Source organism: Monodelphis domestica, chromosome 2 (assembly GCF_027887165.1).
Source record: "Monodelphis domestica isolate mMonDom1 chromosome 2, mMonDom1.pri, whole genome shotgun sequence".
NCBI lineage: Eukaryota > Metazoa > Chordata > Mammalia > Didelphimorphia > Didelphidae > Monodelphis > Monodelphis domestica.
In genome coordinates, this window is record NC_077228.1 from 511,205,481 (window position 1) to 511,230,216 (window position 24,736).

General features: G+C 40.5%; 1 protein-coding gene across 1 annotated transcript in view; it reads left to right on the top strand.

The window, feature by feature from the left end:
- The window catches only part of RPA1 (replication protein A1), a 73,874-nt gene extending 49,406 nt beyond the window's left edge, over positions 1-24,468 (top strand). The window contains exons 14-17 of the mRNA XM_007485760.3: positions 1,581-1,757; positions 4,569-4,676; positions 22,908-22,994; positions 23,467-24,468. Of these exons, the coding sequence (XP_007485822.1) occupies positions 1,581-1,757; positions 4,569-4,676; positions 22,908-22,994; positions 23,467-23,577 (483 nt within the window). The 3' untranslated portion in view covers positions 23,578-24,468. The remainder of the gene's footprint in view (positions 1-1,580; positions 1,758-4,568; positions 4,677-22,907; positions 22,995-23,466) is intronic.
- The last annotated feature ends 268 nt before the right edge of the window (positions 24,469-24,736 follow it).

The window sequence follows — 24,736 nt, forward strand, 5'->3', positions numbered from 1 at the left end:
AGCTAATTGGAGTCCAGAGCAGACATCCCCAGGAAGGCTGGAGCTTGCTTCCGTTTGGTTGTCTCAGTTCCAACCTCAACCCCAAAGCTGCCCAATTTTTTTTGAATCTTTAAACATTTGTTTATATTTAAGTATATTTTTAAAAATTCAGTTTACGGATGCCTTTTTGTTTTTACATGGCAGCCATTTTATGTACACACAGGTTTCCTTTGAACCCACCTTTGTGAGAAAGAAAAAACATACAGTATACAGTCCTAAATAACTCCCCAACTTCAAAGAGATTTCTCTGAATTCAGGATGTGGTGTGGAAAGCCCTGTTGGCTGGCACTGAGCCTCCTCTCTATGATGCTGAGGTTTGAGTTCACATTGACTTGCATGACACTGATTTTCCAGCTTTTTACCAGGACTTAATATGTCATCCTTATTTCCTGTTCATTTTACATTCTGCTTGATTTGTCCTCTGCCACCAAAATATGAGTTAGAAGGAACCTTTGAGATCCCCAAGGCCAGGCCATAATCTTGGCTGGTAGTGGTAGTCGATCCCATTTATATCAAGTGTTGAGGTTTACAAAGTGCTTCCTTTTCACAACAACCCTGTGAAGTAGGTAGTTAGCTCCGGTTTTATATCCCATTTTATAAGTGAGAACGCCGAGGCTCCCAGACTAAAGGATGACTTACTCAAGGTCACCCTATTTGGAAGTGCTGGAACTGAAATTCAGACCTTGGGCTTTCCTAATAACAAAATCAGTTCTCTGTTCAGGCCATGCAGACTGCCTCTGGGAACTCTCCTGTGAATTAGAGAGGAAGGACTGTGGGGAAGCTGGCTTCTCTGGGGCTTTTCCATAGGCAAAATGAAGATAAAAGTCACTCTGGACCCCAGAGCTCAGTGTCATCCCCACCACGCAAAATGGTTTGGAGGCTGGTTTGCTATTGCTTTACTGGATTTTATAGTCTGTAGCACTCCAGCTCATAGATCTGCAAAGTGGTGATTCATCACTCTCCAAAGAAGAATGGAATGGACAAACAGCTTTGTCTTCTGAAAGAGAAAACTGCAGAGTGCAACTCTTGCCTAGTCTTCAAGTAGAAGAAGGGAACGAGCTCATCTCTTCAGCTCTTCCAGCATAACCCAATTGAGAATTTGGCTCAATTCTAGCATTACAAAGTTATTTTCCTTAGAACTTGGGGGCAGTTGGGTGCATGGTGGATAGAACTGGCTTCACATCTAGCCTCAGACACTTCCTAGCTGTGTGACCTTAGGCAAGTCACTTAACCCCTATTGCCTAGCCTTTACTGTTCTTCTGTCTTAGAAATGAGACTTAGAAGGAAAGGGTTTAAAAAAAAAAAAAGAACCTGGTTCCACTTTATAGGTGGTGGAGTTTTTGTTGTCATTTCTGCACTTCAATGCTTGAATTGTTAATGCTGTAAAATAAATCTTTCCCTGTAAGCCCTGGGATCTTTAAGACCATGACTATTTAGACACACTCCATCATAGTCTGTCATTGAAACACTAGTTGCCTGTGATTCTAGTCCAGAATATAGGTTTGGTGAAGCAGTGTCTTGTTCTTCTCTCCCTCTGAAAGGCGGATTACTTCAGTTGTGTGGGAACAGTGGTATACCTTCGCAAGGAGAACTGCATGTACCAGGCTTGTCCCTCTCAAGATTGCAATAAGAAAGTGATCGACCAGCAGAACGGGCTCTACCGATGCGAGAAGTGTGATCGTGAATTTCCCAGTTTCAAGTACCGGATGATCCTGTCGGTGAGATTCTGAGGGTCACTCACATCTGGCCAGTCCTTTGGCATCCAGGGTACATTTTGTTTAGAGCCCTGAGTGATAGATTACTTCATGAGTAACCCAGGTTTAGGTCCTGAGGTTCAGGTCATTCAGAAATTGGCTGTGATTCTTTTTTTTTTTTAATTTTATAGTATTTTATTTGATCATTTCCATGCATTTTTCATTAGAGACAAAGATCATTTTCTTTTCCTCCCTCCCACCCCCCGTGGCCGACGCGTGATTCCACTGGTATCATATGTGTTCTTGACTCGAACCCATTGCCATGTTGTTAGGATTTGCATCAGAGTGTTCGCTCAGAGTCTTTCCTCTGTCATGTCCCCTCAGCCATTGTAGTCAGGCAGTTGCTTTTCCTCGGTGTTTCTACTCCCTCAGTTTGTCCTCTGCTTATGGATAGTGTTTTTTTCTCCTTGATCCCTGCAGATTGTGCAGGGGCATTACACTGCCACTAATGGAGAAGTCCATTACGTTCGATTATACCACAGTGTGTTTGTCTCTCTGTACAATGTTCTCCTGGTTCTGCTCCTCTCGCTCTGCATCACTTCCTGGAGGTTGTTCCAGTCTCCATGGAACTCCTCCACTTTATTATTCCTTTTTGCACAATAATATTCCATCACCAACATATACCACAATTTGTTCAGCCATTCCCCAATTGATGGGCATCCCCTCGTTTTCCAATTTTTGGCCACCACAAAGAGCGCAGCTATGAATATTTTTGTACAAGTCTTTTTGTCCATTATCTCTTTGGGGTACAGACCCAGCAGTGCTATGGCTGGATCAAAGGGTAGACATTCTTTTATCGCCCTTTGTGCATAGTTAATTGGCTGTGATTCTTGATGAAGAAGGTGAGATGTTCACTAACACTGTGTCTATGTTCCTGGGGCCTTTAGTCTGGCTTCCCCATCCTATAGCCAAGAAGTGGCTTTCTGGACCCACTGGGCACATGGCAGCTCTTGCTTCTCGCTCAATATGTATGCCCATTCCCCATACTAGCCACAGTGCTAGAAGGCCTGTGAATGTGTGAGCAGGACATGTTTTTTTAGGGTCCTCTAAACAAGGTGGGAGGGAGACAGGCTTTTAGGGAATTTACTGGCATATTTTGTTCCTCCTAAAAGTCTTTCTTCTTGCCAGAACTTTGAAATTGGCGACCCCACCTGACTCTGGTCCACAAGTATGGCCTGCAGTGCAATTAGAGCATCGGTAGCACTTGCCCGCTAACAGTTATGAAGATAAATTAATTTGAAATGGCATTTCTGGAGAGCAGTAATTGCACTTGTACAGCTGATCCCTATATTTAGTTCATTTCTTGTAGGTAATGTTCTGTTTCCTAGGCCTTAATGGAGCCTGCCTCAGAGGAAGACATCTCTGAGTGATGTTGAGATGGTGGCGTCTTCTTCCCCATTTGAGTTGAACTGCTTTCCATTTTAAAAAACCTCTCACACATTAAGGGTCTACAGCTATCCTAAGTCGTCATGCAGAATCTTAGCCTAGCAGAAAAACTCTGTCTACAGTCAAGTTTATTATGTGGAGTTTGCCACCCTCGCCCTGTGCTTTTTTGCCGAGCTGAGATAACAGAAATTGTTTTGTAGAAGGTTTATTCACAATAGCCTTTCTGCTAAACTTCTAAATGGCAAAACTCCCATGCAGTCTCTCATGTGTCCTGGATCTATTTGTCCAGCATGATTGCCACTTTGGTGGCACCGAATAGGAGGCCTTTTTTCCCTTCCCAGGGCTAGAAGTGGCTGCAGGTGGGAGCCAGATGGATGTGTTGTCCATTGTCATCCTCTGTATGGCTGCTTTTTATTTTACAAAGAGATTTTCACCATATTTTATCCATTGAGTCAAGTCAGTGACAGAAAAACCCTTCTTAAAAACCCTGCAGATGCCCAAGGTAATCAAAAGGATTCCTTAAGTCCCTTGCCCAGTAAATCGTAGAATGGAAGCATATTAAGCATCATCAAGGTGAGAAAGGGGTGTCAATTGTCCATGGTCACGTGGCATTTGTTACTGGAGGCAGAGCTAGGCCCCATACCCCCGTTCCTCGCCTAGCTGTCTAGGGCTTTTCTCCCATTTTCTACTTGGCTCTCCTCTTTCTTCAAATTCTCTCACTTTTGAAACTGGGATATTTGCAGCCTGTTCCTCCATCCCCACCCTTCCACCCACCCTCACTTACTTGTGGTAATGCCTTTCGCTGATTCAAGCTTCCTGTGCTCTGTCCAAGTTGAGAACACTTTGTTCTCATCTAATTTGCTCACTTAAGTTTGAATGTAAATTTGCTGGCTGCCTTACAATGAGAAGATTTTAGTACAGACTAAACCCCTCAACTCACATTTATGCATTGTCTATTTTTCTGGGCCCCCACTGTTGAAGGACTGTTAGTAACTGAAATCCTTGGATGAAGCCCCCAGGGTGACCTATGGAGCATGCAGTCCCAGTGAAATAAAAAACCAAAGGCATAAACCTCATGTCGTAAAGGAGGAGAGGCTTATGAAAATGTCTAGACTCAAGGGCAGTGGCAGATGGATGTAGGGAAACTTGAATTCTCTTTGTCAAGGGTTGTGAGTGTATCTCCACATTTTTTTTCATTGCATCAGGCTTTCTTTTCATCCAGATTTTATTTTTAAAACTGACTTCTTATGGAATAACCATTAGATTAGTGCATAGGAGTTTCTTCAAACAATAATTGTAGTCTTAATAGAGTTTAAAATCACCAAATCATCTTTTGTGTCTCCTGTTTATTTTCTGTGAGGGAAATAATTTTGAGTTTTGATTTTTCAGGTCAATATTGCGGATTTCCAGGAGAATCAGTGGGTGACTTGTTTCCAGGAATCTGCGGAAGCTATCCTTGGGCAGAACACAGCGTATCTTGGGGAATTAAAAGACAAGGTCAGTCACCTTTCTAATTTGAAGGAATCGGATTCCCAAAGGCCTTCTGTGTGGACACCATTCTTCTCTATCAGATGATTTTTTCCTCTTTATCCTTTTCGCTCGGTTTGTATTTCATTTCCCAGTCCTATTCACTTTGATGCCCAGCTTCTTGTCCTGTACTTTAAGTCAGATATGGGTGCCCCAGAAGAGATCAGATTATATAGCATCTGTGAGATGTGCTCTAACAAGTAAAAAGTACTCTTTGAATGTAACAGATTGATTCCTGTTGCATAAATGCCCAAGTTCTGTGCTTTTGATGCCAGGATATCTCAAATCAACATCAATTCTAAGATCATCTGAAGTATGGGTGTACCTTGCTTTATACAACAGACACTTCTGAAAAGCTGTATGGAAAACCACATCACAGTTTCTAAGAATAGATTTCATTGATGTCTTGTTTTAACATTGCTTACATTTTCTCCTGAATTCTCCCTCTTCCCAGAGAGCCAATCCTTGTTATAAGAATTTTTTATTGTAAAAGGGAATCTGTGAAAGTAAATTAGAATTAAATAACATATAAAAAAATTCTGCTGCTATATGCAGTGTTTTACACTCCCCAGACGTTCCCCTCTGCAGAGGAGTAGGGTCATGTCTTCCTGTCTCTGCTTTGGGGCCAAGCTTACTCTTTGTACCTTTGAAGCATTTAGTTCTGATTGGGTAGCAAGCAGAAGGGGAACATCCCATACATGCTTGCAGGCACTGTGTAATTGTCTTTATGGCTCTACTTCCTCTACTTTGCATTCGTCTATGTAAACCATGTTTCTCTGAATTTGTCACATTCGTTGTTTGACACTCATAATGCTTTCTGTAATGGTAATGGTTGTGCCAGTTCATAGCTACACCACCAGTATACCTGTGTGCCCGGCTTTCTACATCCCCTCTGACCTTGGCTCTTCTTTTCTTTTGTTATCTTTGCCACCTTTGGTCTGAAGGGAAACTTAAGGGTTGATTAGTATCTCTTACTAGTGATTTGCAACATTGGTTCATGTTATTAGTAATTTGCAGTTCTTTTGAGAACTATTTGTTTGTATCCTTTGACCACTCTGATTCTAATGGCCTTTAATGGTGTATATTTTGTTTGGTTATCTATATGTCTTGCAAATGAATGTCTGGCCAGAGACGTTTGTTATAAAGATTTTTGAATAGTGATTATCTTCTAGGACTGTGCTGAAGGTCCCCTTCCCTTCCTTCCTTTGCTTTCTTTTCCCTTCCCTCCTTCAGCTATCATCTCTATAGATGATTCCATACTGGACTTTTCCAGTCCTTACCTTTCCCATGATCTCCAAATTTGCATCTTCATTTGCCCGTTGGACATCTTGAACTAGATGTAGACAACTTAAACTCAAAATGCCCCCAAATCAGCTCGTCTTTGTCCCCAAACCCTCCCATCCCTTCTGAATTTCCCTGTATTGTTGAGGGTATCACCATCCTCTCAGCCCCCCAAACTTCTCACCTCCTCAGTATCATCTTTGACTTCTTATTCTTTTTCTCTGCCCCCCAATATTTTGCTAAGTTCTTTTGATTTCAACTTTGTAATATTTTTTAAGGGGAACAGCTAAGTGGCTCAGTGAGCCAGGCCTAGAGATTAGGAGGCCCTGGGTTCAGTTCTGGTCTCAGACACTAGCTTTGTGACCCTGTAACACCCATTGCCTAGCCCTCACCGCCCTTCTGCCTTGGAACCAGTGCACAGTATTGATTCTAAGACAGAAGTTGAGAGTTTTTAAAAAAAACCTTTTGTATAAGCCCCCTACTCTCTTCTGATATTACCACCACAAGTTCTCATACCTGGACTTTCTGCAATAACTTTCTAGTTATTTTCTTTGTATCTTTCTGTCTCCTCCCCCCTTCCCTTCTCTCTCTCTCTCTCTCTCTCTCTCTCTCTCTCTCCTCCTCTTCTCCCTCTCACCTACATGCACATATCCCTATCATATCTGAGAAAAAATATAAAATCTTTTATTTGGTGTTGAAACCCCTTCATAATCTGGCTCCTTCCTACCTTTCCAGTCTTCTAGTGACAATGGCTACTTTGTTTTTCCTTGCACAAAACATTTCCATTTCCTGACTGTATTTTCATTGGCTGTCCCCCAATTATTCCTGGAATTCTCTTGCTCTTCATCTCTGCCTTCTGCCTTCCTTGACCTCTTTCACAACTCAGCCAAGATTCAGCCTTCCAGAAGAAGCTTTTCACAGTCCCCCTTACTGTTAGGACTGTCCTGTTGATTATCTCCAGTTTGTCCTATATCTATCTTTTACACAATTGTCTGCATGTTGTGTTCCCCTTAGACTGGGAGCTCCTTGAGGGCAGGGAGTGTCTTTTGCCCCTTTGTATCCCAGAACTTAGTACAGTACCTGGAACATAGTAGACACTTCATAAATGCTTGTTGATTTGATATTTCTTGTGCTACTTTGTGCAAAAGTTTTTCAGTTTCATGTAATCAAAATCATCTACTTTATCTTTTTTCATTGCCTCTGTCCTTTGCTTCATTAAAAATTCATTAACTAATAGTTGCAAAAGATAAATAAATGATTTGCTTTTCTTTGAATTTTTTTATGGTGTGATCTTGAATATTCAGGCCACATCCATTTGAATTTTATTGTGGAACACAGTGTAAGATGTTGGTCTAAGCCTGCTTTCTGCCAAATTGCTCTCTTAATTTTCCCAGTGGGTCCTGTCAAATTCTCTCCTTGGCCGTTTATATTTTCAAATTTATCAAACAGTGAGCTATTGAGTTCAATTATTGCTGATTCTTTATTGTCTATTCCATTGATCTATTTAAAAAAGAACTATTGCTAAAAGGGTATGGTGATTGCTACTTTATAATAATTTGAGGATTAGAAGTGCTATTTCCCCCATTTTTGTTTCTTTCTTTTTAAAAAAATTACTTCTCTTGATATCCTAGATCCTTTGTTCCTCCAAGTGAATTTTGCTATTTTCTTACCTAGCTCTGTAAAGGATCCCTTTGGTACAGCATTAAATCTGAAAATTAATATTGATGGTGTTTTAATTTTTATTATATTGACCCAGCCCAGCCATGAGCATTGGCTATTATTTCTACAGTTGTTTAAGATGTTCTCAGATCACATTTTCACCACATAAAAGGCAATTGCTAGTTTAAGAAAATTAAATTTAAATGAGGAAAATGAGACACCCAATCAAGATAGGTACAAACCAAGTTGAGGTCGAAGTGGGGAAAGGGATTGCTACAGATCAGGGGAACAGAGATTGGCAAAGGCTTCTGACAGAACAAATGGCAACTGAGTGGGCCATCATTGGGCAGAGAGGTGAGGCAGCAGCAAGCCTTTGGTTAAGATCTTGTAAAAATGAGTTTTTCTTTTCTAAATAATCAGCCTCAAATTTCAATCCATTTTTTATTGAAAATCTGGATTTCAAAGTATATTTGATGCTTAAAGTGGGATATACCAGAAATTAGGCCTTAGTCAGATTAGAATTTCCATTTGTCAAGTTCTATTTGATTTTAATGTGATACACTTTTCATATAGGTTTGTTAATGATTATTTCCTATCATGTGAACTGGAGAGATAGTATGAGAACAAGACCAAGGACAGTTTGGTATTCTTTGAACCATACAAAGAACAGCATTGATAAATGGACTTTTTTTTCCTTTACCCAAAACAGTCTTAAAGTAGGTCATAATCTTTTCTAGTGATCTTAGTTTATCTGCTATTTCTTTTTGCACATTCTCTCTCTCGACCTCCTTTTCAGTTCTATCCATTTTGTCCCTTCCCCCACTCATCTTTAAAATTGTCTGCTAGCTTTCTGAAAATATTCTGTCAAAACTGTTTACCAGTAACAACTAAAATGTGCTTTAAGGTGTGGTGTTATCCTCATTGTCTGTTTTGCTTGGCCCTCTGTTTTCATAACAGATTGTAAGACTCAATGCAGGCCTTTCAGGATTTTTTATTAGCTTATTAAATTTAACTGCCTTCACTGCTGCTGAATGAGGACATATAGAAACCCCTCCCCATAGGAGCCATCATATGCTTGCCGTGTGAGCCCGGTACTTACCTTAATCTTGGAAGGAGATAGGAAATGATTTAATTTTTGCACATTTGACTATGCTCGGTTTACATATTCATAGCTTATTCCTGGCAAAATAACTTTTAAAGAACAGACCAACAGGAACAAACCTTTTTTATATTTCTGTTCCCCTGAGATTAATATACAAATAACTCTTGCCAGAGAGATCTAGCCACCGTTGGAATGGTGGACTAGTCTGGTATTTTAAGTGATCCTACTTAGGTTTCAAATTTAACCTCCCTATAGCTAAGCGCAGGGATTTCATACTTCTAGAGCTCATTGTTTCAGTCTGGCTGGTCAAAATCTCTAGACAACAACATATTTCACAAATAATGGCTAGAGACTTTACAAACTGGGAAAGGAAGGAGAGAGACAGAGAGAGTGAGAGTGAGTGTACCCGACATGGGTTACCCTACAGGATTGTTCATACCCACTTCTGCCTTGGTTTGATTTGTTGCAGTTCTTTCAATTCCCACATTTCTTATACTCCATTCTCTTGTTTAGTGCTACCCTGGTGCTTCCCTTGCCTTCAGCTCCCCAGTAGTGTTTTAGAAGTTTCAAATGCTTTGTAAAAGGTTTCCTCTCATTGTGAGCAGGAAGCCAAGAGAGAAATGTGAATAAATTATCAGAAGATTCTGATCTGATCATTAAATGAAAGAGGTAGAAGCTACAGTAGACAGGAGGAAAGTGGTAGAGACATCCAGAAATTCATAGGAGAAAAGGTCCAAGAAAGAAGCCAGCAGTAGAGAACCTGTGACCACAGAGAATGGTTCAAAAAGTATAGGAAATAATTGCAGGGTGATTTAATGATCCTAAGCTTAGTGATGAGGCTGATTTGACTTCATATAACATTGAGATTTGAGACAAAACTCAAGGCCAGAGTTTTGCTCTGAAAAGAATGTACCTTATTCAGATGGAATGGGATGGATGAAAGAGTAGGGTGTGGGAGGATGGAGCAGGGGAGCATATTATATTAAGAAGGTAAACTTGTGGGAGGAAATCCAGGAAACAGGAGGGGAGAAAGCATTGTGGAGAGAGCATTTAGGCTCTTTTAGCTCTTAGAGGCAGAAAAAGAAGGTGTATTATCATCAGAGGATTCTCCTGGCTACTTGGACAGAAAGAAGTGGATGAGGAATTTGGGAAATAAGAGCAGCCAGGCATCACAGTGGATACAGCCCAGTTCTGCAGTTCTAATCTGGTCCCAGATACTTTCTAGCTCTGTAACCCTGGGTATGTCACTTGATCCAGATTACCTAGCCCTTTTTGCTCTTCTGTCTAATAATTGATACTGACAGAAGGTTTCATTTTGGGGGGTAGGATAGAGACTGATAGAGTGACAAACTGATCAACTGACCACAAGCCTGGTGTGGAGGTAGTGATGAAGAATTTCAGTTATCTGTACATTTCTTGCCATGGTTTCTCCTGCTCAAGGAATATTAACTAATTAATTGTTTGACTTTCCTTAACTATTCAGTCAAAAAGCATAAGTGCCTAATGTATGCTAGGCCCTGTTAGATACTTGGAATACAGATACAAACATGAAACAATCAATGTTCTTGAAACTTAAAAAGTGTTTCTTGATATTTTCATTTTCTTATATCACTGTAGCATCCCATGTGTTCTTCCCCATCCTTGAGAGCCATCCCATGTGGCAGGTTGTATATTTTTAGAGAAGTAAAGAAAGTTAGCATGACTGATTGATACATAGAAAACGTCTGAAAACTTGTATGTCATCTTACACAAAGTTGTAAGTTGGGAGTAGCTTCTCATTATGTCTTCAATCAAATTCCACTTGATCTTTATACTTTTATTGCTTTTGAATTTCAGGTGCCATTTCCATGGTTATCACAACATAGATGATTTTCTTGGTTCTACATACTTCTCTTTGCATCGGTTCATATAGATCTTTCCAGGTTTCTCTGTGTTCATCACATACATCATTTCTTACAGCACAGTCATGTCCCATTTAATTTGTATACTACAGTTTGTTGAGGCATTCATTCCCCAGTTGATGGGTATCTATGTTTCTATTTCCTTGCTGTCACAAAAAAATGCTTCTATTTTAAAGTATATGGAGATTTTTTTTCTTACCAGTAGCTCCCTTGGGGTATAAGTCTGGTTCAAAGGCTATTTGATTTGCATTATTACAAATTGATTAGTGTGCTTGTCTTCTCCAACGTCGACTGTTGCCATTTTTTGTCATTTTTGTCAGTTTGCAGGGTGAGAAGTAAAACCACAGAGTGATTTTGCTTAACATTATCCTTAATACTAATGATTTGTAGCATTTTTTTTTCTTCTCATGATGAAGTCAATGTTCTTACCATTGAGGGTAGCAGCTTTTCTGAGTTAGAGTCTCAGCAAGGAGAAATGGGTTGCTGAGGTGGGGATGACAGGAACCTTAGGGGAATTAACTGTTCCCATTTTATTTGTGATGGAAGAGAGGTAAGGTGGGCATGATCTGACATGCCCCCTAGATTTTATAAGAGCTTTTAAAATGCTTTAAGAACAGATGGGTAGAATATGACAGTAAAGGAAAATATGAATGTTGAAGAGGATGTAGCAAAATTGGGACACTATTGCATGGCTGGTGAAGTTGTTAATTGATCCAACCATTCTGGAAGGAAATTTGGAATTATGCCCAAAGGGCTCTTTGACCTTTGATCCAGCAATACCATTGCTAGGTTTGTATCCCAAAGAGATTTTTAAAAAATGGGTTTGGACCTGTTGGTACAAAAATATTTATAGCCATGCTTTTTGTAGTGGCAAAAAATTGAAAAATGAAGGGATGCCCTCGGATTGGGGAATAGCTGAACAAATTGTGGTATATGATGGTGATGGAATGATATTGTGTAATAAGAAATGATGAATTGAATGGTTTCTTTAAGAACTAGAAAGAGGGGGCAGCTGGGTAGCTCAGTGGATTAAGAGCCAGTCCTAGAGACGGGAGGTCCTAGGTTCAAATCTGGCCTCAGCCACTTCCTAGCTGTGTGACCCTGGGCAAGTCACTTGACCCCCATTGCCTAGCCCTTACCACTCTTCTGCCTTGGAACCCATACACAGTATTGACTCCAAGACGGAAGGTAAGGGTTAAAAAAAAAACTAGAAAGACCTCCATGAAATGTTGCAGAATGAAGTAAGCAGAACTAGGTTAATGTTAACTAAAACACTGTGGAACAATCAAATGTAATAGACTTTGCTGCTAATAGCAGTGTAGTAATCCAGGACAATTCTGAGAGATTTATGAGAGAATGCTATCCACATTGAGAAAAAGAACTGTGGGAGTGGAGATGCAGAAGAAAACTTATGATTTATCACTTGTTCATATAGGTATATGATATGGGATTTGGGTTTTTAAAAGATGATTACCAAAATGAATACTATGGAAATATGTTTTGAATGATAATTCATGTGTAACCCAGTGGAATTGCTTGTTAACCCTGGGAAGGAGGAAGACAATCTGAATCATGCAACAGGAAAACAAACAAACAAATAAATAAATAAATGAAATTTTTTGAGGGGGCATAGGCAGATTCTCATGGTCAAAAATTCTAAAAAGGAATTCATCGGTGATGCTTTGGAAGCTCTCAAAACCAAAATCCCAAAGACACAAAGAAACAGAATTAAGAACTAACAAGGGGAATTGTAAAAAAAAAAAAAAGATATACAGAGAACTCATCAACCACTTTAGATTTCTAAAAGACACTTTCAGAAGATAATTGCAAACTAGAATATGAAAGAACACCCCCAAATAATTAACATTAGAAAATGCAAAGCAAAACAACTCTCAGGTTTCACTCATAGCTAACAAATTGGCAAAGATGGGTAGGAATGGTTACTGGTAGAGGAATTGTGGGAAGATAGCCACACTATTAGTCTGTTGTTGAACCTGCAAATGTGTCCAGCCATTCTGAAAGGCAGTTTAAGGCACATACCCCAAGAAGGTCATTGATAAAAAGGATCCAAAGATTACAGGAGCCACTTCTGTGGTAGCAAAGACAAAGTGGGTGTCAGTTGATTGGGGTCTATTTTATCTAAAAAGATGGTGTGTGAATGTAATTGAATATTACTGTTCTGCAAGAAACAATGAAGGTGGCGAATATAGAAAAGAAGGGAAGATTTCCGGAGCTAAAGCCCAGGGAAGTAAGCTGAGCTTAGAGAGCAGGACATACGATGACTGTACCCATGGAAATGGAAAGACAAAGAATGTTCATTGTCCTTAGCAAGAAAAACTGAAGCAAATGATGGGCTGAGGCACTGGACCTTCTATTTATTTTCTTTCTTCATTGTTCCAGTCACCCAAAGCAGTAGGCCTTGCCTTTCATTAGTCTTCATTTTTCCTCCCAAACAGCTTAAAATCTTCATTTCTTTTCCTTAGTTTCCCTCATCAGCCTCATTTCATTCTGAGTTTTGGCATTCTTCAGACCAGTCTTATAGCACTGCCACATATTTCTGGTCCTTTTCCCCCAAAGCTTGCTTCTCTCTTTGAACATGTCTTTTTTCTTTTAATAAATTTTTATTACTATCTTTTGTTTTATTTCACCTACATTTCCCAGTGTATCCTTTCCCTTTCCCTCCAAAAGGTCCTATATTTCCAAAATTCAGCCTTCAGAAATTCCTCTCTCAGATCACAACTTCCTTTCTCTTCCCCTTACTCTATTCTTTGGCCTCCAAGCACTGGCCCCCCCTTACTCTTCTGTTTCATCACCCCTACTGCCTTCTTTTTTTTTCCATTGTAGTTGATCATGTAGTTAGCCAGTTCATGTCTCTCCTTGAATTCTCTGCCTTGCGTGTCCTGCCACTCATTCCTTACCAAACTTCAACCCTGGTTTCCCCCTCTGCCCTTCCTCATGTGCTACCAGAGGAAGTCACTCTGCTTTGCTGACTTGAGTTCCAAGAAGTTTATCTTATTCCAATTGGGACCACGGTGCTTTATGGCAATCTTTGTATTCTTCCCTAATTAACTATCACACTTCCCTGGCAGCTCTTTGAAACCTCCAGCCCCCTTTACCACCACCTTCCCTACAGAGAAAATAAGGGCTATCCATCATGATCTTCCCTTCAAAATTCCTCTATTTCATCCACTCTTTTGACTCTCTTGGTTTCAGTATGTCACAGAGAAATGGCTTTTCTCATCGAGGCTAACCTCTCTACTTGTACACTTCGAGTTTATCTTCTTCCTTCCTCAGAAGCTTACCCCCTTTCCCTACTTGTCAGTCTGTCTCCATCTCTTGGTTCCTTCTTGATGCCTACAAATCTGCCTGAGTCTCTCCCACCCGTAAACCTCTATTTATACCCCTCTTCCTTTTCACTTTGGGGAAACTGGGTATGTTTGTGGAGAATGGCAGACTTTGGAGATGTGTTGGATAGTTTTGCTGAGCTAATTTGTTATTTTTACTGTTTTTGTTCTTTGTGATGAGGGATGGCATTTTAGAAAGGAGACGTATTGGGAAATGTAGGCAATAGAAAAACAAAAGACCAGTACATATTTCCTTGATTATACTTCCTTAAGCTATTATCCTATATCTTTCCTCCCTTTCATAGACAAGCTTTTTGCTATCTCTTCTCAATGCTTCCATTTCCTCACTTCTTACTTTCCTATTTCTGGCTTCTGATCTTACCACATGATCAATCACCAAATATTGATTAAGCACCAACAACTTAGCAGGCCCTGTGCTAGATGCTCAGGGTGTAGGTACAAAGAACGAAACAATCCCATTCAGAATGAGTTTATATTCTAATGGGGAAGACAACAAATAAGCATAAAATATATATTTATACACAAGTGTAAAGTGAATAGATAACAAATATAAACAAAGCTGTTAAATACAAGGTAATTTGAAGCGAGGGCAATAACAGTTGAGGTAAATCAGGAAAGGCTTCATGCAGAAGTTAATGCCAAAGCTGCATTTAATTTAATTTCCCTTTTTCTTTCTCCCTCCTTCTACCCTCCCTTCTTTTCTTCCTTTCTCCCTCCCTCCCTCTTTCCTTTCCCTTCTCCCTTCTTTCCTTCAGTTTTCCTGTATTCCTCCCTCCCTCCCTCCTTTCTTCCCTTCCTTCCTGCTTTCTCTTTTTCCCTCCCTCCCACGAAAGCACTATGCTCAGGTCTAGAGATACAAAGAAAAGCAAAAATAGTCTTAAAGGAGCAGCTAGGTAGCACAGTAGCTCGTAGGTAGTAGTAGGCCTGCAAAGCTAACATTTTAAAGGAAGAGAGGAATTCATGAGTGTGCCTTGTAGGCATAGGGATGCCTAGTGCCAAAGCATGGAGATGGAAGATGACTAGTATAAGAAATAGAGATCAAGATGGGAGGAATGTTCAGTGAGGGTGGCTGGGTGGTGCAGTGGATAGAATTCTGGACTGAAGTCAGGAAGATGTGAACTCAAATATGGCCTCCAATTGTTACCGACTTTGTGACCTGAGGCAAGTCACTTCACCTCATTCTTCATCTGTAAAATGGTGATAATACACCTGTTTCTTAGCCTTGTTGTGAAGATCTAATGAAATAATACTTGTGAAGCATTTAGCACAGTGCTTGCCCCAAAGCAGGTACATAATAAGTGCTCCTTTCTCTTCCTTCCCCCTCGCAGTGAGGTTAGAAAGATTATTTGGACCCAAGTTGCGTAATAAAACTTGAAAAGCTAAGCAGAAGAATTTCTATTTTATCCTAGAGGCAATTGGAAGCTACTGGAATTGATTGAATAGGGAAGTCACAAGTCCACCTTAAGGAACATTACTTTGGCATTTGTGTGTAAAGTAGACTGGAGTGGAGAGAAATTTAAAGTAGAGAGACCAATTACGAGGCTGCTGTAATAACCTAGATGACAGGTGTTGGGTTCCTGAACTAAAAAAGGGTGGCTGAGAGAGTAGAGATAAGGAGAGTCATATGGAAAAGAAAGCCATTGAAGACTGAAATGAAATGGTTCTGTTTGGCAGCTGCTGGGATATGAAGGCTGAGGGAGAGTGAAGAGGCCAAAATGATGCCAACAGAAGGATATTGAGGCCTTTGATAGGGATAGGAATGAGTTTAAGAACAAAGATAATAAGTTTAAACATATTGAGTTTAAGATATCTCTGGGTCATTCAGTCTGAAATGTCTAATAGGCAACTGAATCTCAGGAGAGACTGGGGCTGGATATAGAGATCTGTAAATCATCTACATAGAAATGATAGTTAAACCCCTGGAGCTGTTGAGGTCACCAACAGAGAGTATATTGAAGAAGAAGAAAAGAGGACCCAGCACATCAGTTCAGGTCGTGTAATAATGAACCTGCAAAGGAGACTGGAAGAGAGCCATTGGGTGAATCAAGAAAGAGAAGTGTCATGGAGTCCCAGAGTAGGGGCCAGAGCGGGAGGGTGACCAATGGTGTCAAATGCAGTAGAAGGAGTGAGAGTCATTCACCCTGAGAAGAGACTATTCAATTTGACAATTAAGAGAATCATGGTAACTTGAATGAAAGCTGTTTCAGTCAAGTGATGAGGTCTGGAACCATTTTGCATCAGGTAGAGAAGAATGGAAGACTATCCTGTAGAGTTTGATTGAGACAGATTGAGATAGGGAGAGAGAGGCCAGGAGCTTGAGGGGACCATAGGGTATAGGAATTTTGTTTTACAGGCAAGGGAGACTTGACTGAAATTATTCCTTCCCAGATTTCGAGTGATCTCTTAATGATGAAATCTGATAGTCTTTTCTCAGTTTACTCTTCTTGACTTAGCTGCAGTTTTTGACTCTTGGTCATTGTCTCCTCCTAGATATATACTCGGCCCATACTGACCCCCTTTTCTCCTACTTACTTAATTTTCCCTTTACCTAGGCCATAGTTCAAGTCCTGCCCCCTAACTTTGGGGGTCCTCCAAAAGCTCTCCTTTTCTCTCCCCATTTGGTGACTGTATCAGCTTCCATGAATTCAGATATCATTCCTAACCAGTTATCTTCTGCCTTAGAAATCTACTTCACATCTCATGATCTCTAGACCTCCTATCAGCAGCTGACTGCCTAGAGAGCCTTTACGTGTCAAAGTCTACATCTCCAAAACAGAGTTCATTCTCTTTCCCTCCATTTCTCCTTCTACATTGTATGCTGTTTGTTGACAGCAGTGTACGACTTAATGTAACAGAATAAAGTTTTGCTTCTGACAAGGCATTCCCCCATATATGTGTTAGATACAAGACTCCTTATTCAATAACTGCTACCCTCACCCCCTCAAACTATTAATATCAGATGAGACATTAACTGGGAGAAGTCTGTTCACCAGAGGGGGTTACTACTGTTAGAGGAAATCCAATGGAGATTCCTTCAGACTTGACTCTGCCTGTGGGAGGCGCCACCATCACCTGATCCCTCAAGTCTGTAGCCTCACAATTGTCTTTGGCCCCTCATCTCCGCTGAGCCAAGGTCTGCCCTCGAATCTTGTTTCAGACAGTAGTAGCTGTGGGACCCTGTTAAATTGGGAGAGTAATAACACCTACTTTGCAAGATTGTTGTACAATTCAAATGAAATAATATATGGGAGACCATGAGCTGTTATTTGCCAAGTCTTGTCATCTCTGCATCTTTTCATCTGTCCCTTCCCTCCACTTACACAGCCCCCACCTTATTCAGTCTCTCTCTCTCTCTCTCTCTCTCTCTCTCTCCCTCCCTCCCTCCCTCCCTCCCTCTCTCCCTCTCTCTCTCTCTCCATATATATATATATATATATATATATAATATATTCTGATTGGTCTTGTAGCTTCCAGGCTCTCCATCCTTCCTATAGCTGCTAAGTTAATATTCCTCAGCTTGGACTTTTTCTTTGTTCCCTTCTCCCTGCTCAGTTATCTTCACTTGCTCCCTATTGCCTTTATGATAAAAATAAACTCTTCAGGCTCATACTTAAAGCCTTTCCTAACCTGGTTTCTATCTTTTCTCTTATCATCCTTTTTCTTCTTCTTGATTCCCTGAGCTCAATGTGCCATCTCGCACCTCTGCGCCTGCACAAGCTGATCATTACCTGTCTCCAATGTACTTCCTTCTCACCTGTCTCTCAGAATCTGTCTTATTTCAAGACTGTTCCGCCTACATGAAGCCTTTCCTGATCTCTCCAATTGCTAATGCTCTTCCCTCCTCCAATCTACCTTAATAATAGCTGCCATTTCTATAGCATTTTAAGGTTTGCAATGCATGTTACAAATATCTCATTTTAGGTGGCTCATGGAAAAAGCACTGGGCCCAGAGCCAGGAAGACCTGAGTTCAAGTTTGGCTCTAGACATGTAATCATTTATCTTTGGGATCGTGGGCAAATCACTTAGTCTCTCTCTGCTTTGGTTTCCTCATCTGTAAAAGTGGGAAAATAATAGCACCAACCCTCCCAGTGGTTGTTATGAGGACCAAATAAGCTAATATATATAAAGCGCTTAGCCTAGCACCTGGCACATAGCAGATGCTTAATAAGTTCTTGTTTCCTTCTTTTTCCTCAACAACCACTGGGAATAGATGCTATGATTATCCCAGTTTTACAGATAAGGAAACCAAGGCAGTTAGAAGTTAAGTGACTTGTCCAAGATCACACAGATAGTTAAGTGTCTGAGTTGAGATTTGAATTCCAGAAGATGAATCGTTGTAACAGGAGGCCAGACATTCTATCTTCTCTGCCGCCTAGCTGGCTCACTGGCGTGCGGAAGATGTTCAGGAAAGAACACTGCTCTGGTGTGAGGCCTTGTCGAGCCCTTTTCAGGACTGCCTTCCTCCTTTGGTTTCCACCTGCTGAGTACTCAGCTCTCACCCTGACTCCAAGAAGCTGTCGTGTGCCAATGAAACATCAGGCAGGCAGGCTAAACCAGGTTGAAAGTACCAACAGACCTCAAACCTGCTGTAGAATTAGGAGAAGGGTCTACCCCAGGCACACAAAGATTTCCCTGGCGGAAGGAGTGTGTGAGAGCAGTTTGTTCTAATAGTCATGAAGAGGGTGGAAGCAGGCAGTATGGAGCTAAGATTAGTGCTTGGTCAGGCAGTGAAGAAGCCAGGGTCATCCACTGCATCCCAAGCCATCACCGGGCATCCTGACTGGAAGAGAGTGCACCTTGGCCTCACTTAAATGCATTTGATGTGCGAGTCAAAAGACACGGCCAGTGATGTCACTTTGGGCTTCTTCTGATACAAGGAGAATAACTGAGCTGTTACCTAGTGAAGATAACCTTCTTGTAGACCTCTGACATCATCTGTTATTTCATTGCATCATCTGGAAGGTTGTATACATTCTAGCAGGTTCTACCATGTCTAAAAGGTCCTAAGGACAGATGATGTGTTTCTACTTAGTGAGAGCTCTGCAGCCTAGCACAGAGGGGCAGGCCCCTCACTTATAATGAATTCCTGTGTTGTGGCAACCTGTAAAACTAGGAAAAAGCCAGAATGGCTCTCCATCTTATGCAGCCTAATTCTGCTCTTGGGGTGCAGAAAAGTCACAGTGTAAACATTGAACGTGAAGTCTTTGTCCAGAACCATCAGGAGGGGCTGACCAGTGGAAGAATGGAATCATTTTAGGCTTGACCATCTCACCAAAGAAAACCAGAATATTAAAGTAGGTCATATGAAATGGAAGGATAACTCCCAGGTTCTCCCTTGATAATCTGTAAGGAGCTGACAGAGTTAGTTTTATTGTGCATTCATTAATAGCATGTTCAATTCAGGAAGGATTTATTAATCAGCCAATGCATCCTGGGCACTGTGCTGTGCCCTGGGGATACAGAGACAGAAGCCTAACCACCCTTTCCTCAAGGAGCCTTCGTTCTACTGAGGAGAACAGTATGGACACAGAGATGTGCAAAATGTATATGAAATAAATACCAATTAACTTCAGGAGAAGTCATGACAACCAGGGGGATCAGGAGGCCTTTTGAGAGGAAGTGGCATGTGAACTGAAGCTTTAAAGTTAGGTTTAAGTCCCAGAGGAAGAGATGAGAGAAGGCATTCCAGACATGAGTTAGATAAGAAAAAGAATGTTGTCAATAGGTTGGATTTTGCAGTGTGTGAGGAAGTTAACTGGAAATCAATTTGGAAAGTAAAAAAAGAGTAGAGAGGAAAACCAGTTTAAAGAAAGCTTGTCAAGAGACTCAAGAAAGTCATCCCAATGGCATTTAAAAAAATAACTGGAGGAAAGACAACAAATTGTTTAAAAAAATGGAAAAGATCTGCAAGGGTTTCTTTTTTCTTTTTTGAGTGGACTTTTCAAAATCCAGGTCTTAATTGAGCCATTCTATGGATTCCATTGTCACAGTATTTAGTGACTCTTAAAAGTGGAAATATCACTAAAGAAGACCAAATCTATTCAGAAGGAGGTGTGTGCTAGAGGTGGACTAATTTTGAGGGCATTTGGAGATTGATTCTCAAGTGGCAAACAGAGAAGATAAAAGATTGCAAAAAAATTTCAGGTTAAAGCATCAATAACCATCAGCATATATACCCATTTTACATTATATACAGGATTTTTATGAAAATTTATTTGTGCAAAAAGGCATCCCTCTGAGGGAATTGGGAGGAAATAAACAGACTTTCACAAGGGGATGTTCCATAGTAGATCACATCTTTACCATTACAGAATTGACTAGAAGATGGTGAAGAGTACAAGATTCCATTCCACTTATGATTTGTTGCCACCCCCCACCCCCATTTTACTTGGTAGAATGAAATTCTATCTTAAATGCTTTCTTCCAACAAAAATGTCTCCATTTGCATGTCAGAATTATATATCTTCCCTTGAAAGGAATAACAGAGAGAACTTTGTTCAGTGATCACCTTGCAGAGCTCAGACCAGAGAGGCAGTCACCAAATTTTGCCCTGGGTCAGACCACTTTTGGAGCACTAAAACTCTAGCCAAAATCGTCATCTTGATCCTGGAATGACACAACACTCAATATCCTAAGAAAATAGCAGGACACCCCCTGACCTTCCCCTCCAGAAGTGCACAGAGTCTATCCTTAACCTAAAGTCAGAAATCAGGAAATAAGTTAGAAGAATGAGCAAACAAAAACTCCCACAATAAAAAGATATTACAATGACAAGTACACTCGACACACAAAAGAAGAAAATTACTCTTAAATCTCCAGGCAAAGCTGTTTAAAAAAGCATAGCTTGAACACAAATTCAGCTAGAATTCTTGAAAAGAGATAAAGCAAGGGTTAAAAAATGTTTTTAATGGCTAAATAAAGTGTGGCATATGATTGTAATGGAATACTACTCTGCTGTAAGAAATGATGAGCAGATTAATTTGAAAAAAATGTAAAGAACTACATGAAATAACTCAAAATTGAGAACATTATATGCAGCTACAGATTTACTATTTGAAGAATAACTTGTGAATGTTCACCTCCAGAGCTTGAACTGAAAAATGGAAACATGAAAGACATAATCTGTGATGATAGAATTATGTTTATTGGATGATGCCTTCTGTGGTGTGAGGGAGGTAGGAAGAGGGGCTGAGATACCTGGAAATAAATTCTATTAAATTTTTTTTTTTAAAAAGAGGGTGGTGGGAGAGAGTACTAAGCAAAACAAATTAGGGTTGTGCAAAATTAACAGCCTTTTTTGTAGTGGCAAAGAATTGGAAACAGGAGTTGCCAATCTATTGGGGGACTACTGAATGAGTTAGGCTATGTAAAGGTGATGGAACATATGGTGCTGTAAGAAATGATAAAGAGGGCGGTTTTAAGAGAATCTGGGAAGATTTGTATTAACTGATCCATTGAAGTGAGCACAAGTAGGAGGACAATTTATACAGTGACAATGTTGTAAAAGCAAACTACTTTGTAAGACTTAGAAATGCCTGATACATGCAGTGACCAACCCAGTTCCAGAAGACTGACAATGAAAAACGCTTCTTACCTCTTGGTAGAGAGGTGAAGGACTCAGAGGGAAGCCTTAGACAGACAGACATTCATTTTCAAGAGGACAAATGGAAGTTTTGCTTTGCTTGATTATACATGTTTGTAATAGAGGTGCTTACCTCCCTCTTCTATAAATGGAGGGTGGAAAGATGAGAGGGAGAGAAAATGGGTTTTTGCTATTTGAAAAAGAAAATTAAATTATCTTTTTTGTTTTTTAAAGTGAATTGGAGTAGTTTCGTCAAGAGGTGATGAGATCTTGTACTACTGGGGTGAAAAGGAGATGTATATGAGACGTTATGAAAGTAGAAACAAGATTTGACAGCCTATTTATTTGAGATGAGTGCAAGTGAGGAGCCAAGGATTATATTGAGTTTTAAGCCTACATGACTAGAAAGATGATTGTGCTCTCAACAGTAACAGCAGAGTTGGGAAGAGGGAAGTGAGAGGAAAAGGAGTTTAAAGAGCTCTATTTGGGATGTTAAATTCAGATGTCTATGAGACGTCCTATTTTGACATGGATAAAATCAGTGAGTGGGGGCAGCTAGGTGGCTCAGTGGATACAGAACGAGAACTAAAGACAGAATCTGGGTTCATATCCAACCTCGGGCACTTCTTAGTTGTGTGACCTTGGGCAAGTCACTTAATCTCCATTGCCTAGCTCTTACCACTCTTCTGCCTTGGAACCAATATTGTATTGATTCTAAGATGGAAGATGTCATTTTGCAATTCAGTACTAGAGCTCAGGGGAAAGATTAGGCCTGGGTATATAGATTTGGTAATCTAATAAGTAGAGCTAGTTGATCATTGAACAGCGGCAGTTGATGAGGTCACCGACTTAGTATAGAGGGCAGAGCATGGATGGACACATGTTTAGTGGGCCTGGCACAGATGAGAGCCGGCAAAAGAGATAATATAATTGTTCAGACTGGTAAGAAGAGAGCTGGTAGAGAGCGATGTCGTGAAAACTTAGAATAGAGACTGTATCTGTCATAAGTGCTTAGTACAGTTATGAATGAATGAATTAATCCCTGGCTCTCCTAGTCTTGGAATGTGACTACTAGAAGTATTGATTTTAATGAAATTTAACCAAAATACTTTTAAGTCTTGTGTGAAATTTGTTATAATGGGATTTTACCTGTAGATTAATTGGTTTTGACAACTAATTTCTATCAGTCTGGGAGTGAAAATCTTGTCAAAAGAAAGATGCTTCAGAAATTAAGCTGATTTTGAGCCTGTGAATTGTGTTTAGATGATGTGATCCTGCCAGTTTCTGAGTCTGTGCGTTTGCTTTTACAGAATGAGCAGGCGTTTGAGGAAGTCTTCCAGAATGCCAACTTTCGTTCCTACACCTTCAAGATCAGAGTCAAACTAGAGACTTACAATGTAAGTAACTCACCTGGGAAGTTACTTTGTTTATCAAAATGAGTCTGGGATTATTTTCTCTGCATTTGTGAAGACTGGGAATTACAGGAGGTAGAGGAGTAGTATCATGTGTTTCCTAGAATTTTAAGTAACAAAAAAATCTTGGAGGGCATTTTGTCCAACTGCTGGGTGACCTCAGACAAGTCATTCCACACCTGTAAGCCTCAGTTTCTTTATCTGTAAAATGAAGGTATTGGACTAGATAAGTTCTGTAGAATCTTCCAGGGGAAGTCTGCAATTCTCTGAACTCACTGCCCATTGATTGGAGCAGCTTATAGAGTCGAGAGGGGTAGGGTGAAAGGGGAAGCTCCTAGGTGGGCTGGTGAGACCTTTGCCCAAGGCCATTCTTCCCTTGAATCGTTCATTTGAGTCAGAGCTGCTGAGAAGGGGGAGGCTTTGTGGACCCTTCCTCAACTGCTCTTTTCTTTCCCAGGACGAGTCTCGCATCAAGGCCTCTGTGCTGGATGTGAAGCCTGTAGACTACCGAGAATATGGCAAGAGGCTCATCATGAATATTAGGAAACATGCTGCTCGGCAAATGTGAGCAGGCAGCTGCCAGTTGGGGGCCCAAAATGACCCAAGAACTGGAGTGTGCTGGATCTCTTCCCACCCCCCGTGTGACTGTTGAGCTTGCAGAGCTGCCCTTTATGGTGGACTAAGCAATTCCCTTTGTTGAGTGAGCCCAGGAACCCCTTGGTAGGTAAAGAGGCGTGTGCTCAGAATTGTGACCATAAACCATGTCAGGCCTGCGGGGCCAGATTCGGACGGTATCATACCAGTCGTCACTGCCATTCTCTCCAAGCGTCTGTCGCTTTTATTAAGATGTCATTCTCTTTAGGTTGGAGTCATGTCCAAAGTCATTATCCCTAGATTTGCAGACAGCAAAATAAATGGTTTACCCAAGGTTTCCTTTCTCTGGAGGATGACCTCTGGAACTTTCTGGGGAAGGGATTGGAAAAGCAGCGACTGCAGAGACCTGAGTGTTTCCTTCTAGAATTCAAAGGCTTTCTCCTCCTAGAGGGGCCACGTCGCTGTTAATGCCTGGAATGGCAAGACGGCAGAATTATTAATCAAAGACGTATCTCTTATATCTGAAGAATATCCTTCCTTCAGGGTTTAATAGACTGAGTCAGATGGGTCTGATATTAATCAAAATTGTCTCTTCTGAGGAAGGCTGATAAGCATTGACTCACTGTCCCCTCGGGAAATCTAGGCGACTACAAAGCTTTGCTTGAGTTTTCACTTCAATTAACATCACGTTTTGAATTGATGATTGTACACGTTTCCTACCTGTATATATTTCCTGCATTTGTATGTTTCACTTCTTCCATTTTGGTTGAAGCTGTTTAAATAAGGAGAGAATTATAAAGGGGGGAGGGGACCCTCTGTTTCTATTGCTTTGTTTCAATAAATAGTATATTTAGTTCTCTGTGAATCCTACTTTCTTTGAACTCTTTGAAAGGGTTCTACTTACTGGAAAGCAATTAATTAGCCTTCATAATAAATGTTCACTTGGGGGAGATGTTAACTTATTACGAACTCTAAGATTAGACTGAGGCACAGAGATCTCTATTCCTGATGTTTGCAGCCCTGAAATGCATCTTTAAAAGAAAAAAAAATGTTTTGTGCCCAAGAATGCTGATGATCTGGCACTTTGGGGATTTTATTGACGTTTACACAGCAGTCTAAAACCAACCAGGCTT